The sequence below is a fragment of the Natator depressus genome, chromosome 17 (assembly GCF_965152275.1).
Source record: "Natator depressus isolate rNatDep1 chromosome 17, rNatDep2.hap1, whole genome shotgun sequence".
NCBI lineage: Eukaryota > Metazoa > Chordata > Testudines > Cheloniidae > Natator > Natator depressus.
The window spans coordinates 22,153,818-22,171,094 of NC_134250.1; the positions used below are offsets into that span (position 1 = coordinate 22,153,818).

The window sequence follows — 17,277 nt, forward strand, 5'->3', positions numbered from 1 at the left end:
CAGGAAGTTTTTCCTAGGAAGTCCAACCTAAACTTCCCTTGCTGCAATTTCAGCCCAATGCTTCGTGTCCTATCCTCAAAATTTAACAAGAACAATTTTTCTCCCTCCTCCTTGTAACAACTTTTATGTATTTGAAAACTGTTACCATGTCCCCTCTCAGTCTTCTCTTCTCCAGACTAAACAAACCCAATTTTTCAATCTTCCCTCATAGATCATATGTTTTCTAGCACTTTAATCATTTTTGTTGCTGTCCTCTGGACTTTCTCCAATTTGTCCACAACTTTCCTGAAATGTGGTGCCAAGAACTGGACACAATACTCCAGCTGAGGCCATATCAGCACCGACTAGAGTGGAAGAATTACTTCTCGTGTCTTGCTTACAACACTCCTGCTAATACATCCCAGAAGGATGTTTGATTTTTTTGTGACAGTGTTACACAGCTGACTCATATTTAGCTTGTGATCCACTATGACCCCCAGATCCCTTTCCACAGTACTCCTTCCTAGGCAGTCACTTCCGGGGAGACCTTAGGTCCCAGCCTGGGGCAGTCTGTGCATGTTATTCTTCTGCAGAACATTAAACTTCTGAGAACACACGAGAGTCTGGCCTTGGTTTGCCCCAACAGCAGGGCTTTGCTGACCTTTAACTTTAAAAACAATAAGCTAAAAAGCCATTGTGTGGTGCCTCTCTAATGGACTCACGGGACTGTGTGATGGTCTGTACTATTATGGTCATCACTTTTACAAGACTATAGTAAATTTTGTGCAAAGTAAGCCTTGTGAGGTATCATTTGAAAACTCATAATCTGATGAACATTATTGTCCTGGTAAAATATGTGACGAGGGAGATGTAAATAGGAAACAGGGGAGATGTAGACAGGAACAGCTATTCTGACAGCACAGCAGTGTAAAAGGCCCCCCAGGCTAGAGGATTAAGGAGCCACAGCTGTTCAACAGTCCAGATTGTACCCTGAGGCCTGTCGCACTATAGACGGTTCAGTGCAGCAGAGGAGGGAGTCTGGAAAAGGAACCACCCCGGAATATTGCGGCTGGATCGTGAAGCGAGGCTGTAGGGATGTGGGTAGTCACTCCCCACGTGAGATGGGGCTCTGCTCAGGTTCAAAGCTTTGGCAGACAGTGCTTTCCCCTTACAGGGTGTTACCTGCACAATCATTGGTTCAGCCAAGCTCTGGGGCGGCAGCCCTGTGAGAGTTTATTGCAGGTGTCTGGGAGGTGTCCGCTCATTGAGTGGGACTGGGAAGGACCTTCCTGCAGACAGATAATATATGTGCTCCGAGACGTGCCCTGAGCCCTGGCCTCCCATCCAAGGCTACAGAAAAGTCTGGTTAAAAATAAAGCTACATGCAGTTACCCTGCTGGGGGGGAGGGACAGGCAGTGCCACAATCCCTGCACTCAGGAACAATATGGGTTGGATGCTTCAGCTGTTGAGAAAGCAATTTACTGCAAATCAATAGGTCTAAGCTGTTCTCCAGTGTGGTTAGATGTTGATAGATGTTTGGCTGTGTGAGTGTGTTCCCTCTGTGTGCCGCCCCAGCCCTGAGCAGACAGCTGGCATGGCAGACCTCGAGGGAATCACCCAATGACCACAAGATCCATTAAGGTTTGAAGGCATCCAGCCAGGTTTATTGTCGACAAAGGCTGGTACTAGTATCCCGCAGACTCTATCGGACCACTAATACATGTATGCCCGTAACAATGGACCAGCTCAGTGAGCGGCAGGACTTTCCGTTCCTCCCTAAGGCCAGACAAAGATACTCCCTCTGATATACATCTTTATACCCCGATACAAATAAGTTAGTACTGCCCCTTTGACATAGTTAGTTACCACCCCCGACATGACTAGTTATTACCCATTACCTTGTACTTGTTGGTTTGATCAAAACATCTTTATTATCTGCTGTCATCCTGACCTTATCTTTTAGGAGGGTCAGTGTGTTCCTCTTATCCTTGGGGAATGTTTTTGTTCCATCCTTGATATCGGGATGTTCTGGTATCACTTGATATCGGGGTGTGTTTGTGTGAGCACTTCTTAGGAATGTGTATTTCTGCAATATCAGCCCTGTTCTTGCCAAATTCTGTGAGCAGGTCCTGCCTCATACCAGGCCTCTAATACAAGGTCTTATGTCTCAGGCTCTCTTCCTACTACATCCAGGACTTAGGCCAAAGCAAACGAGCACGTGAGCCACTAAGTCAGGCTGGCCCTGCTGACCCATGTTCCAGGCCTGTGCACAGGGCTGGGGCTGGGGTTTAAATGGGGACTTGTTCCTCTTCCAGTTCCCCTACCCTCCTTCTTAGGGAGTGTGCCTTGATCAGGTTTGGAATCCAGGCTGGCCACATACTGTGAGCTCCTGTTGTCGCAACGCTTCACCCTTTGCCCTGGCTCTAGTCTCACGGGCTCTGAGGCAGGGTGGAATGTGCTGGCTGGATCTCGGGGCGCTCTTTACGGTATTGACTCTGTCCTGGGCATTGCTGTGTTGATCCCACCGTGGCAGAATGACATTTTGGCACCTGGTCTTGCTGCCTTATTGCTGTGGAATTTTGATGCCACCTCCTCCCCACTATGTGGTGATGACATCATGACACCTCCCATGCGGCATCGCGCTGGGTTTCGAGGACGTTTCATCTTGTGCCATCACAGCAATAGTTTGACGCTGCCACATGAAAACGTTTTGGGGTCACATTTGTAATCACCCTGGGACTGAAACAGGGGTGCCCCAGCTCTGCCCCATAGAGCCAGTAAGTATAATGCTGGCTGGGCCTGGCCTTACAGCTCCCCATGTGTCTGAAGCCGGAACATGGCAGCAGCTGCAGGAGCAGTGAAAGCTTGTATTGATTCAATGGATATTCTGTGCCTGTGTTTGTCAGGAACAAGTCTGGGAGCCAGGCTCAGAGGCAGGAAAGCAGGAAATAGGGGAACTAAAGAATGAGCCACAACAGTGCACCTGTGATGCTGGGTCACTGATGCCCCATGGAGGAGAGAGTGCAGCGGTATTGTCACACCAGAGGGCTGGGGGATGAGGCATCAGCAGGGCTTTGAGGGAAGGATTGGCTACTGTTGCAGCCATTAACGGAGCAGCGCTGCCAGTGTTTACACTATTCTTGTGTTGTGATTTGAGTCCATTTTTTCCAGGCTCCTTATGATGAGGTGAGACGCTGCAGCTGGCTCAGTTACTCTGGCTCAGCTGTTGGCCCCTGGACCGAGGTGAAATCCCTCTCCCTGCAGAAGCAAGCACCCATGGCCTCCTGCCCCATCAGTGTGATAAGGGGGTGGGGTATATAATCCAGGCAGTCCCCAGGGAAGTGGAAAGGCAGGGGAAGGAAGGCGGGAGCTTGCCTGGGGAAGGGGTAGGAGAGGTGCAGGGGGCAGGCACTGGAGCTACCTGTTTGGGAGTGGATGGAGAGGATGGGACTTTGTGGGCTAGAAGGAGAGAGCGGGAAGGCCTGCTGCCAGGGTCTGGGAGGTGAGGATGGAAAGCTGCTGGGGCTGATGTTTTGCTGGGGGGCTAGGAGGGGGACTGCTGTGTTGCAGAGAGCATGAGGGGGAGCCTGGGCTCAGCTAGGGGTAGGGGCAGAAGGTCAGGAGGAGACAGGCTTTGCCACCAGGGGAAATTACCTGCCTGCCCCCGCCCCAGCATGTCATTTAGTAAAGCAAAGCCCCCGCTCCCTTGGGAAACATGACAAAGGAGTTGTAGTTAACTAGGTGCCTGCAAATGCCCTCGTGAGCGTGAAAATGGCATGAGCAGGGTGCCCTGCAGCGTGTGCCCAGGGAGAATTCGGGGGGTGCAGGAGAGGGGCTGAGGGGAGCGGGGAAGGGGAAGCTGCTGGGTGGGCTGGAGCGGCTGGTGGATAGTGGTGGGGATGTGAATGGGGCAGGGGCACTGGGGGGCAGGGGCTCATGAGTGGGGAATGGAAAAGGTAGGGGAGGGGCGAAGGGGAGCAGCGGGGCAGGTGTCAGGGGCTGGGGGAAGCAGGGAATGGGGAGCCCCTGGTGTGGGGGCTGGGAGAGATGGGAGGGAATGGGGGAGGCCAAGGCAGGAGCCCTAGGGACGGGGAGGGAATGAGTCCCAGGTTGGAACATTTCAATGAACAAGAAGCTGCCCTGAGTGAAGGACAGGAACCTCCTCCAATGGGAGGCTTCCCATGGAGCAGGCGGGGAAGCGGGGAGAAGCTGTGCTGGGGGTGTCGCTGTGTGAGGGGCAGTGACACCCCCACACACGGTGCCCAGAGCCACAGGGTGGGGGCAGGAGGCTGCAGCCAGGGAGGGGGAAACAGGGTTCTCTGAGCTGCCCAGGCAGGGGGGGAGATTAGAGCCCCCTGGGGCAGTGCCCCTGCCCCATGCTCAGGGTTGGGGCAGGGGTAGGATCTTGGGAGCAGTCACTGCCCTGAGGAGGAAGGGCTGGGTTAGTCAGGACCCCCCACCCCTCAGTGCTGGGCAGGCCCAGGTACCCGGGGGTGGTGGTTGGGGTTTGGTACCCAGGCGGGTTGGTATTCCTCAGTATTCGGCAGGCCTAGGTACCCAGAGGAGATTGGGGTTCCTCAGTGTTGGGGAGGCCCAGATACCCGGGGCGGGGAGGTGTTGGTGTCCCTCAATGCTGGGCAGGTCTAGGTACCCCCCGGGGGTGGGTTGGGGTCCCTCAGTGCTGCCAGGCCCAGGTACCTGGGGTGGTGGTAGTTGGGGTTTGGTACCCAGGGAGGTTGGTATTTCTCAGTATTGGGCAGGCCCAGGTACCTGGGGAGGGGTTAGGGTCCCTCAGGGCTGGTCAGGCCCAGATACCCGGGCAGGGGGTTGGGGTTTGCTAGCCAGGGGGTTGGTATTCCTCAGTGTTGGGCAGGCCCAGGTACCCAGATGGAACTGGGATCACCCAGTGCTCGGCTGGCCCAGGTACCCAGGAGAAGTGTGTGGGGTGGGGTCAGATTTAATTCCACCAGCCCCGCTGCGAACATGCTTCACACACACTAGCAGCCTCAATTTAGACAGCAGAAATGGGGGCTAATGCTTCTCCCCACCCTCCAGCAACAACGGAGGGGTGACGGTGGCTACTGGAACAGCAGGCAGAGGTCCCCACCTCCTTCCCACCTCCAAAGACACCTTTGAGGTAAGTCACACAGCAAGGATGGAGGAGGAGGCAAAGAGGACAGAGGGGTTAATTAGCTTCTCTCCAAACACTAATCCCCTTTGGCTCTCTCTCAGCTCTCCAGACAAACTCCCTTCTACAGGACGAATAGACATGGTAGCTGTGCTGGGCCGAGTTAACCCACTAACCTGCACGTCTCAGTCTCAAGGTTGGTCTCTGCCTAGCCTCTCAGCCTCAGCTGGTGACACTTACTGTGTCAGAGAGAATAAATGCTTATAGCTTGGCTATGCCACAAATGAGAAATATGATTGTCCTCTGAAAGGATTTGAAGTCCAAACACCAAAGATGGAGAGTGGCACAAGGCCCTGTATGTAGAAAGGATGGGACAAAACTAAGGAAAGGAGAATTGAGGCTTACTATCACAAAACCCTTCCTGACAGTGAGATGTATCTAGCATGAAACAGCTTCTTCCAGGGAAGTTGTGGCACTCCATCATTTACGCATTAATGGTTGGGTAAAAGCACTTGTGAATGTTCTGTAAAAGCAGTTCTATGTCAGGCCTCGGGCTGGGACTGAAACATGTGACAAGCTTGTTACCATAGAAGTCAGAGGTGAAAACAAAACTAGGATGGGATATTCCCATCACCACCACCTGATTTCTATGATAAACTTGTGACATATTTCATCCTCTGGCTGAGCGGGGCCACACTGCTGATTATGTCATTCACTATGCCCTTGCATCTTCCATTTGTCCCCCTGATGTTGTTGCACGTTCCCCGAGTTCCTCTGAAGTTGGGGACTCTGTGGATGACTGTTTCCCCCTTCAGGAACTATGTGACAGTGAACACAAGGGACACAAAGGAATTTCTAAATCAATCACCCTTTACTCACAGATAAAGCACTAGAGAGCTACAGATCTATGGAAACTAACAAAAACCCACAAGCAGAATTTTTTTTCCAGTGTTCACACTACTCACAGAGCCCTTTGGGTTTCGATAATTCCTTTCAGGGTCCCAGGACCCTCCTTTCCTTCGCTCCCCTACCTGCCACCCACTGTACTGCCTTGCCTTCTGGGCCTGATAGCCTCTCTCAGAAATTGCTGATGGGAGAGGCTTCCTTTTCTAATGTCCCAGTGCCCCCCATCAGGTGACTCTCAGTGGCTTCAAGTCCCTTGTCAACTGATACATTACTTGATTACAAGCCCACCTGGGAGCTCTGGTTCCCCTAGGAAGTAGGCTGCTTGCTGTCCTAGGGTGCTTCCATTTGATGGGAGAACCACCAGGTTAACCACTCTTGTTGCTCTGCATTGTTAGCCATGTGCTAACACTTCCAGGAATCCCAGTCCAAGATGCAGATAAAAAGAAAACAGTGAAGATACAGTGCAGTTTACACTCAAAATGGTGTTCATAAAATGGTGTTTGTAGTTTCATTTAGACATGTACAGACTTAACTAATCTGTCACATCGGGTTAACTCCCTGCGGACACAGAGAGGGATCAGCCCCACTGTGGATTTCTCATGTTTGGGGAAAGCCTCCCTAGCTAGGGCACATAGGCAACCCACACTAATGCTAGATGGCTGTTTAATTCCAGCCAGCCACTAAACAGTGTGCAATGATGCCCCACGTCAGGTCACCTGGGACAGAATGAACTCTGGGCTCTTGATTTGAAAGCATGAGCTAAAGGGAGCCAGGGTTGAGTTGTGGAATTGGGAGATCCTAGGGGCTATACAAGGACATATGCATGTGGGCCTTGGTTCATTGTGTTAAGTGGAACAGTCGGGTTGGGGAGGGAGAACAGGATTGTTTAAGGAGCAGCTGACACTCCATGCAAAGCTCTGACCACAGACTGAGACAATCGTGTCTTGGTTGGTTGGATTCTGTCTTCATCCTCTCTAATTGGGGGATTGGTCCTGCTTTGAGCAGGGGGTTGGACTAGATGACCTCCTGAGGTCCCTTCCAACCCTGATAGTCTATGATTCTATGACTTCTGCACAGCTGGGGCCATGTGCGTGGGGGCAGGATACTTCTCTCTGTGCCTGCTGCTCCGGCATGATCCTTAGCCTGGGACACAATCATCAGTCCCTAGCAGTCATTACGGTGCCCCACACAGGAGTCTGGGCAGGGAATAGGCGGCAGTGACAGGTGGAACACAGCAGTGGGGATGGGTCCAAACGGCAGCAATCAGGTCTGAATTCCCCCGGGGGTGGGGGTGGGGGTGGGAGGCTGGTTTGGTTCATGCCCATCTCTGCTCTTAAGGGATAAAGATCCTGTTTTCCCAACCCTGAGACTTGAATGGCAGAGAACGATACCAGCTATAAGCCCTCCCCAGCTGGGCATCACAGCTCAGAGAGGTCTGACAATCCCCAAACAGTGGGTAGGGTGTGGGGCTCTGGGTGGAGATCTATAGCTTTGTGGGCTCCGGTGGGTCCAGGCTGCTGTCAGGAGCTTGTGTGTGTCGAATCATGGTGGCTGTGGGCAGCACAATGGGCAGGGCGTTGGTGCCCCGCTCGTGCCAGCACATGTCTAGGATGGGGTAGAGCTTGCCCTGGAACTCCGCCCGGAAGGTGTAAATGGGGATGAGCTCATCGGGGCTGTCGGCATTGTAGAAAGTCAGCTCACCCTTCTCATAGTGCAGGTAGATGCCGATGCGCTGGGGCCGGGCCGTAAGCGGCAGCGTGGTGCGGGGGTTGTTGAAGGCCTCGTAGACCTTTCCTTCCTTCAGGCCAATGAGCCACACGCCATGCTCGGGAGACTTGTTCAGCTTGCCCTTGCGGCTAGCTGTGCCCTTGATGATGCCCAGGCGCCAGTGGCTCTTGGTGCCTACGATCACCTCCCAGTAGTGCTTGCCCCAGGAGAAGCCCTTGTTGGTGAGGATGCAGTTGCTGGAGTCAAAGCGCTCAGGATTGCTGCCCCGGCGCTGGTAGAGCAGCCTGCTCTGCACCACAGTGTTGTCCTTGGTCAGCTCCAGCAGAGGATGTCCTGTCACCGGGTCCAGCTTCAGTGTCTCTGGGGCTAAGGAAACACATGGCAAGCAGAGGAACCTCAGGGCGGGAGACCCAAGCGGCTAGGCCCAAGTGAACCCTGAGCAGCTTTGTGGGTTGGACCAGGACGAGGAGAGCCCTGAGCAGAGAGGCAGGCCTGGCCAGGTGCAAGGAACCCTGGGAGAGCCCCGAGTAGCCTAATGGGCCGGATCCAGTAGAGCTTGTCCACAGGCAGCACCCCTATCTGAGTCTTGCATAGCCAGGAGAGTGACCCATGTAAAGCTTCACCTGGCACATGCCTGAGCAGCCCTGCATGGGTCGGACAGCGTGGTGCATGCCAGAGGGAGCATATGCACTTGGCCACAGGTACACGCGTACTCTGAGCACACTGCAGGGGACTTACTGTGTGTGGTGCAGTACCTGGCAGGACTCTGCGGAGCAGACGTTTCCATACTGTCATCTTGATGTCATCTTGGTGGAAACCTGGCTTAAAGGAGATGGCGCTGAAGGTCCCTTCAGCTGGGTGCTGGGGGAGAAACTCTGACCTGGAGGGAAAGACACTCCCATGCAGTGGGGTTTAGTGAGAACATTTAAGGGCCCTGCTTCCCGCCCCATTGCCCACATCTGGCAGAACTCAGAGTCTCCCTGGCTGCTCTAGCCTCCATCTGTGAGCTGAAGGCCGGGCAGTGGGTGCTCAGCAGCCCCCAGGGCATGGGCACTAAGCTGTGCCAGATGGAGGGGGGCATGGGCACTACGTCACTCCCCTCCGGGAAAGTGTAAACCATGGGAGCAGAAAGCCTGGTGCCTCGCTGCCAGGCTGCTCCCAGCAGCACTGGCATGGAGAAGGAGTGCAAACCGCAGCTGGCATGGGCACAGCCCTTGCTCACCACTAGAGTTGGGGCCAAGCCCTCAGTGCCTCCTGCTACTCCCATGAAAGGGCCATCGCAGTCACCACTCCTAGGAAACATTTCCCCTTCCTGGGTTCTAGCCATCCTGGCTGCCCCATGGCTCGAAGGAGGGTCTCAAGGGTGGAGGGTAAGTGCTCACCTGGAGGGGAATGAGCCGTAGTTCTGTAAAACACAACACACACACAAAGGCAGAGTTAGCGCTGACAGCCTCAGCCCCATGGCCGGGGAACGCTGCAGAGGATTCCTGGCCAGCACTCTCACCGACTCTCCATCTGACCCTGGCACCAGCAAATGGCGCCTCTCACTGCCACCTCCGCTTCCCGCCCGTGCAGGGAAGGTCAATGGAAGCTGCACAGACTGGGGGCAGGGGGTCTCCGGCAGCCAGGATGGGGCTGAGGGACACAGGGATGGGAGGAATCAACTGCCAAATGGAAAGAGGCTGGAGAGGGTGCGATAGAACCATAGTTGTCTAGGCTCCTCCGCCATAGACAGGCATGGCACGGTGCCTGTCTCTTGGCTCTCCCAAGGAGGCTGTGTGGAGGTACCTGGCTCTCCCCTCTCCTGGGGGGAGATCTGGCTTTCTACTTCCCAGGGAGGAAGCATGGAGATATCTGTCTGTCTGCTCTCCCCGCAGGGTGCATGGGGTGCATCTGGCTGTTTCCCAGGTTGCATTGTGGGGTATAGGGCAGTCTCCTCTCCAGAGTTTCCATGGTCATTCCCCTGGCAGACAGACTCACCCGGATGAAATCCAGCTGACTTTCATTATTGAGTTTCTCCAGCGAGCTCTCCATCTCCTGCAGCTTGTGCAGGGTGTCTGACGTCTGCGTGACCTGGGACTCAATGGAGGCAATGAGGTGGCCAGCCTTCCTCTCAATGCTCTCCAGGAAGCTGGCCTTCTCCTCGTCAATGTATCGGTGCAACTCCTGGAACTCCTTCCGGATCACCCACTTGAAGACGTCTGACTCATTCTGCAGGGGGACAGTATGTTCTAGGAGCAGAGGAAAATACCCGGGACAAGACGTGGGGTGGCCCTGCCCGCTCCCTGCTCAGCACAACTCAGTCATTCCACCAGCTTACAGCGTGTTATGCCCGATGCAGACCATAGGCCAACTGTAGACCACCTGCCTTCTACAGCAGGGCACACACCCTCCAGAATATCTTAGTGGTTAGATCTCTCACCCGCATGTGGGAGATCCAGGCGAGTGGCTATTGGCTATTCTGGGGTCAGTGGATCTCTCTTTCTTTGTGACATTTTTTAGAAGGTCCTTGCCTTGGTTTTGTCCCAAAACAGAATGAAACCAAATGCAGAAACCTCCACTTATTTTTTCACAAAATGGAGCTCTTGTTTTGTGGCCACTGCTTCTGCTTAAGACATGGAAATCACCCGAAGCTGACTTCCCCTGGCAGGGCAAACATGCCCTGAAGCTATCAGTATTGATCTTGTTGGAGAGCTAGCTCTGGCCAGGATATTTTACGTTGGTTATCTCACTTTCAAGGACACTGGGTCAAACCAGCTCTGAACAACGAATTGCCCAGCCTGTCTGTACGCCTGCCAGGAAGTTCAGTGCCACAAGAGATGGCTCCCTCACCCCTTCGAAAAGCAGGGCTATTTTTAGTCCACACTTTGTGAAGAACAACAACCCCTCTCCTCTGCTAGCAACAGAAAGCAAGCGTAAAACGGTAGGGCTGGAAGGGATCTCAGGAGGTCATCTACTCCTTCCCCCTGGGCTGGGGCTGGCCCAGGTAACCTTAGCCCAGCCCTGGGAAGCAAGACACTTATTCACCTGCCTCTCGCCCAGCAGGTGGAGGACATGGGACCAAGGAGACTCTGGTATGGTGTGGGTTGGTAGGCTGGGACTCTGGGAGGGATGGGAGAACCGTTCCCAATGTGGGGCAGAGGGCACTCTGGGATTTTATTATTATTATTATTTTATTTTATTTATTTAACATTGATATGGCTGGAGTGCCTAGTGTCCAATCAGGTCAGGGTCCACTGTGCAGGGCACTGTACAAACAGTTAGCAGTGACCATCCCTGCCCGGAGGAGCTTACGGGCTAAAACAAGACATTGCAGGGGTTGAGAAACAAGCTAGCCAGGGTGGGAAAGACGGGGTAAGATAACTAAAAGGATGTGTGCAATCCTTAGCCAATTGGGAGCAGTAATCAGAACTGGGGCTGCTCCCGGGTTGGGACCCAGGAGATTCATGGTCATGGGCTCCTCTCACAGCTCCCTGCACTCACTGCGATCCGGGTTTTATTGTTAACCAGCTTGCTGATGTGCTCATCCAGCTTCCTCTTGTGTTGCTGGACCTCCGTTATTAGCACTGAAAGCTCCTCCTGCAAAGGCAGAACATACTCCTGTTAGACTGGAGTCTCTAGTCTAGGATATTGCACCCAAGGGAGTAGCCAGGTGGCAGTCACCTGGCAGGGGTTTGGCTCTGGGCCCCACGTTCCCCCATCTGTGCAGGCCAGCCTGGCCCCTGAATGGAACCAGTTCTCCTGGGGTCAGTCATACTTCCCTTGATCACTGGCTTCCCCCCATGGAATACAGGGCATGATGAGACCACATTCTCCTAGGCTTCATGGGAAATTCATTTATCATTCCTTTTCCATCCTGCCTGAGTTCACCTCTAGGCCTCTTTAATGTTAAGTTACCTCAATATTGTTAACCCTAGCAGCTGGGCCAAATTGAGAACTGGGCAATTCTGTTCTGTCCATCTAAGATTCTCCCTGTGGGCTCATTTGACATCTAAATTGCTCTGCACTGTTAAACCGTTGCTGAATCCCACCCTAGAGGTGGCTGCATTTGAGTGGTGAGCGAACTGGTGTTGTATAGCAAATGCAAAAACCACAGAACTCTTGCAATGTTACGTTTGCACAAAAACTCTTAAGAGTCTGGAAATGCAAAAGTTGAGATTCCAAGGGCTACATTCCTTGGGCTATGTAGCATGTTCTGTATGTTATATAGGATACAATTACAACCTAAACAGAAATATGTTAAGCTACATGTTTAAAAGGACATCGTCAGCTTGAAACCTCATCAGTTTAAAAAACTGAGTTAAAAGCAGTTTCAGGTATGACACCTGCCCCCGAGTCCCCCAGCCAGTGGTTCTGGTTGAACAATCACATTTCCTTTTTTTTTTTTTTTGGGTGGACACCAGAGTTAACCATGACCAACTGACATGCTGTGAAATAGGACAGTACTTATCTACACAGCGTCTGTCTAGACTAGGAAAAGATTCTAGGTTACAATACAGCCAGCTAACACGATAGTAAGATACTAATAACCTGTGTCTACGCTTGGTGGTAAGTGGTGTTTCAAGTCACGTTAGCCAACTCAATTTTAAAAGCACCCTTTTTCCTGGCAGGGACAAACCCTGCACATTTAACATGGTTTTCATTGGCAAGTGTCCTCTCTAGCACAGTAATGGGGAATAACTGGTGAGGTGGTGGCACGGCAGAAAAGGATGGGGGGTTACAGTGGGCCAATATGGTGCAGTTGAAAAAAAAGGCTAGAATAAGTCTGGGGTGTATTAACAGAAATGTCCTATGTAAAATATTGAAGGTAATTATTCTGCTCTACTCGGCACTGCTGAGTCATCGTCTGGAGTCCTGTGTCCAGGTTTGGGAGCCACACTTCAAGAAAGATGTGGAGAAAGTCCAGAGGAGAGCATCAAAAATTATTTGAGATTTGGAAAACCTGACCTATGAGGAAAGGTTAAAAAGATTGGGTGTGTTCAGTCTGGAGAAAAGTAGACTGACAGGGGACCTAACAAGAGTCTTCAGATATTTTAAGGGCTGTTATAGAGGACAGTGATCAACTATTCTCTGTGTCCACTGAAGGCAGGACAAGAAGCAATGGGCTTAATCTGCAGCAAGGGAGACTTAGGTTAGCTATTAGGAAAAACTTTCTAGCTATAAGGATAGTTAGCTCTGGAATTGGCTTCCAAAGGAGGTTGTGGAATCCCTGTCAGTGGAGGTTCTGAAGAAGAAGTCTGGCAAACAGCTGTCAGGGCTGGTCTAGGTTTACTTGGTCCTGCCTCAGAGCAGGGGGAAGGACTAGATGACCTCCTGAGGCCGCTTCCAGTCCTACAGTTTTATGATTGTATCATAGTAGGCAGGCCCATTATCTCACTCTGATTTGCAATTTACAGCCTGGGAATTTGTTTAGTGTGAGTGTTCCAAACTATTAATAATGTTAAAAACAAGCATAGCTTGAATCACCACTGTGTCCTTCCTCTAACCTGATCTATGGACATTGCTCACTGCCCTTTCTGTGTGATCTGGTGGAGAAAGATTTGGGGGTGTAGCCAGATTGAACAGTATGACACTGATTCAAATGCCACCAGTGAGTGGGTTCTTTTGCAGTAACTCCTCCCCTGCACTCTGCACCGATGCTGCCTCAGTGGCGTTATTATTCCTCATTTACACTGGGGTGAGCAGCCAGGATCAAGAAGAGCCTTCAAGCATGTATTCCGGTTCAGGACAGCAGTTAAGCACATTCAGGTTCCTGAACTGGAGCCACTAACAGAGTAAGAGAGAGGAGAGTTGGCCCTAGAGGTTCTAGTTCTGTCGCAGCCCAGATATACCCCACTTCTGAACAGGGCCCCAAGGCCCAAACTGTGGGCAGGAATACACTTCTCTTGCCTCACACACCCTATCTGGTGTCAGGAGCAGAAGGGAGCTGGGGCTGAGTCTGTGCTTTTCCAGATTTCAGAGTAACAGCCGTGTTAGTCTGTATTCGCAAAAAGAAAAGAAGTACTTGTGGCACCTTAGAGACTAACCAATTTATTTGAGCATAAGCTTTCGTGAGCTACAGCTCACTTCATCGGATGCATACTGTGGAAAGTTTAGAAGATCTTTTTATATACACACAAAGCATGAAAAAATACCTCCCCCCACCCCACTCTCCTGCTGGTAATAGCTTATCTAAAGTGATCACTCTCCTTACAATGTGTATGATAATCAAGTTGGGCTATTACCAGCAGGAGAGTGGGGTGGGGGGAGGTATTTTTTCATGCTTTGTGTGTATATAAAAAGATCTTCTGTACTTTCCACAGTATGCATCCGATGAAGTGAGCTGTAGCTCACGAAAGCTTATGCTCAAATAAATTGGTTAGTCTCTAAGATGCCACAAGTACTCCTTTTCTTTGTGCTTTTCCATTTACTGGCTGTCACATGATCTGCTGGAAGGGACCCTTGCTGGTTACATCAACAGCTCAGAGCCTGTGTAGCCGAGTGCTCTGTCTCCCAGCCTCCCTGCGCCTTATCTCCGTCTTATCAGCCCACTCTTTTCCAGAGGTGTTTGAGCACTGGAGATGAAAGGACCCTGGAGTAAACAGGGAACAAGACTGCCTCTCCCTCCAGCACTCCCCCGCCCAATGTCTCCTGCACTCCCTCCTGGGACAAACATTAACCCTTGCAGCCCCCGGGAAGCTGGGTCAGTGTTGTTATCCGTGTTTTACAGAGCGGGAAAGCAAGCCAAGCAGATTGAAGGATTTGCTCAAGGTGACAGATAGAGCCAGTCACTGTCTGCAATGGAGCTGGAACAGAGGAGCTTGTAACTCCCAGCCCTGTGATCAGATCGCTAGGCCATCAAGTGAGCACATCTGCGCTGGAATCAGGGAGACACAGCAGGCACAGACCCTGCAAGGCCTTTTCCAGGCTGGGCTCTGAGATGTTTAATTGATGCTAGAGACGGGCCCAAGCTGTGATCAGGGTCTTGCTTTCCCCAAAGTCTAGGGCATCCAGAACGGGATGGTAGGTTCTAGTCCAGTTCAGGGCTGCACAGAGATTCTGTTAATAAATTAGGGGCCTAAGCAATTGGTTTGCAGATGCTTTTCCCTGGCCTATTGATCCTTCCAATCAGTAGTGTCAATGGTCGGAGTCTCTGCTCTGATGCTACTGCAGGGGTGGCCAACCCGTGGCTCCGGAGCCACATGCGGCTCTTCAGAAGTTAACATGCGGCTCCTTGTACAGGCACCGACTCCGGGGCTGGAGCGACAGGCGCCAACTTCCCAATGTGCCGGCGGGGGCTCACTGCTCTGCCCCTGGCTCTGCCACAGGCCCTGCCCCCACTCCACCCCTTCCCGCCCCCTCCCCTGAGCCTGCCGTGCCCTCGCTCCTCCCCCTACCCCTCTCCCCCAGAGCCTCCTGTACTCCAAGAAACAGCTGATCGAGGGGGGAGGGGCCAGCGCTGGCTGGGAGAAAACTGGGAGTGGGTGGGGGGAGCTGATGGGGGGCTGCTGACGTGTTACTGTGGCTCTTTGGCCATGTACATTGGTAAATTCTGGCTCCTTCTCAGACTCAGGCTGGCCACCCCTGTGCTACTGGGTCAAGGCTCACTTGGGCCTCAGAGGAGCATGGGTTCAGTGACACACTGATGATGGGCTATGAGCCCTTACCCCAAGAGCAGGTGTGGGACTGCAGCACGCCAGCCAGCTCAGCTCTGGCTAGGTCAAAGCTAGTTTGAGTAAGAGCAGCAGTGAGACCCTGGCAGCACAGGTGGGCCCTGTATGGGGAGGCCTCGCCCATGTAACTGTCTGTGTTGCCACAGCTTCGCTACTATTGTTATCCGAGTACTGGTGCTGCGATCACACCTCCTGACTGCAGTGTACAGACCCCCTGGGTTACTGTGGCTGCGGGACAAACCCCAGCAAACCCGATACCCCGTCTTGGGGTGCTCCCAGTTCCCACACACCGGGATCCAGGGTTTGTTTCAACTACCAGCCTGTGCCAGAACCCTTGTTCCTCTCTCACACCCACACCAGGTCTGGAAATCCAATCAGGGATGCTCCACTGGCTGTGCTTTTATCACCTGAAACCCACCCAGCTCCTCCCTTCCCACCCTCCAAGGAGCCCAGTCGCAGGCCTGCGTCTTTCCCCAGCAGTTGCCATGAGGCAGGCAGTGCCCATGACCAGCTGTTAGCTCCCCAGGCACTTACCTTCATCCGGCTGTACACGGTAGAGACAGGCATGATCTTATGCTGACGGTGAGCCCCAATGATGCCGCAAAGCCCACAGATCACCTCTTGGTCCTGCTCGCAGAAGAGGCTGAGGGGGTTGTGGTGGACAGGGCAGGACTCCTGGTTGGGATCTGAATCACCCATGGTCCGCAGCGCCTCGATGACGCAGGCCAGCGTGACGTTGGGCAGCAAGGTGCTGCAGTCCACAGCTTGGCGGCACACGGGGCACAGGAGCTGCTGGTCCAGGTTGCACATGAGGGACCCCACGCAGGACTTGCAGAAGGAGTGCCCACACTGGAGCATCAGGGGCTCCTTTAAGACCTCCAGGCAAATGGGGCAAAGCAACTGGTCCTCCAGCTCACAGACACTCATCTTCCGAGCCATCCTGCAACAGGCGTCTGTCCCGGCACGGTGGCTTAGTCCAGTCTTGGAGGAAGAGCACCTGGGCTGGAAAACATGGAGTTAATGAGAACAGTTCCTAATGTAACAAGCAGGATGCCTCCAGTGGAAATCTGTCAGCCACCGGCTGAGGAGCTTAGGAGGAGCACATCCCTTTGGGGTGTTTAACTGAATAAATCTCCAAACACATCTATCCACCTAGGATGGGAGATCCCTCCACAGGAAGCACATTCCAATGGTGCTTGTGATCCACACCGGCTGCCCACTTGCTTCTGTGTGAGGTGTTAGGTGTTGGTTTAACCTATGAAACTGGGAATGGTTTGGGCTCTGCTGACCTTTGAGACCCTGCCCCGCTGCTGGTGTGCTCGCAGGACAGCGGTGCTTAGCTCCCGTTGGTGGCTGCCCCGTTTACACAAAATAGGGCTGTTCTTGATAAGAGGGCATAGACTGAGCTTATTTCCCCTCTGGGCTGGCCAGAGCCCATGTTTGATCACCAGCTGCAAGGCCGATCTGTTTCCGCGGCCTTCTGCACGGGATAGCGGGGGAGTGGAGTGGGGTGTTCCCTGATGGTGGGGACACGTCTTCGTCAGCACTGGGCTCATTTCTGTTTCTAAAAGTCTCTGTTGAATCCTTCTCTCAAATACTGTACATAGAATCATAGAAGGGTAGGACTGGCAGGACTGAAGTAACATGAGTTAGGAGCATGGGTGGCGAGTGAACTGGCAGTTGGTGGAGGCTAGCCCCTTCCCCTCCCCTTGTGCCCAAGGCCCTGCCCCTCCCCTTTCTCCCCCTCCCCAACTGGAGCCCAGAGCGGCAGAGCCCCATCACAGCCACTGCCCCACCACCCCAGGCCAGCGCCTCCGTCCCCAGCCCCCGCCCCACCCCCAGCACTGGGCGGGTGGCGCTGCCACAGCGCCTCCAACCCCTAC

General features: G+C 53.0%; 1 protein-coding gene across 1 annotated transcript; it reads right to left on the minus strand.

Moving 5' to 3' along the window:
- Nucleotides 1–7,497: 7,497 nt before the first annotated feature.
- On the minus strand, nucleotides 7,498–16,333 carry TRIM50 (tripartite motif containing 50). The gene is made up of 6 exons (XM_074974312.1): nucleotides 15,929–16,333; nucleotides 11,226–11,321; nucleotides 9,723–9,953; nucleotides 9,125–9,147; nucleotides 8,498–8,622; nucleotides 7,498–8,108 (listed from the first exon to the last, which is right to left on the minus strand). Exons 1-6 carry the CDS (start codon nucleotides 16,331–16,333, stop codon nucleotides 7,498–7,500), a joined length of 1,491 nt encoding a protein of 496 aa, XP_074830413.1.
- Between the last annotated feature and the right edge of the window lie 944 nt (nucleotides 16,334–17,277).

Coding starts and splice junctions, on each gene's coding strand:
- TRIM50 (XM_074974312.1), bottom strand. CDS start 16,333: ATGGCTCGGAAGATGAGTGTCTGTGAGCTGGAGGACCAGTTGCTTTGC. Junction 11,322..15,928: donor CCGTGTACAGCCGGATGAAG/GTAAGTGCCTGG, acceptor CTGCCTTTGCAG/GAGGAGCTTTCAGTGCTAAT. Junction 9,148..9,722: donor GTCAGCTGGATTTCATCCGG/GTGAGTCTGTCT, acceptor TGTGTTTTACAG/AACTACGGCTCATTCCCCTC.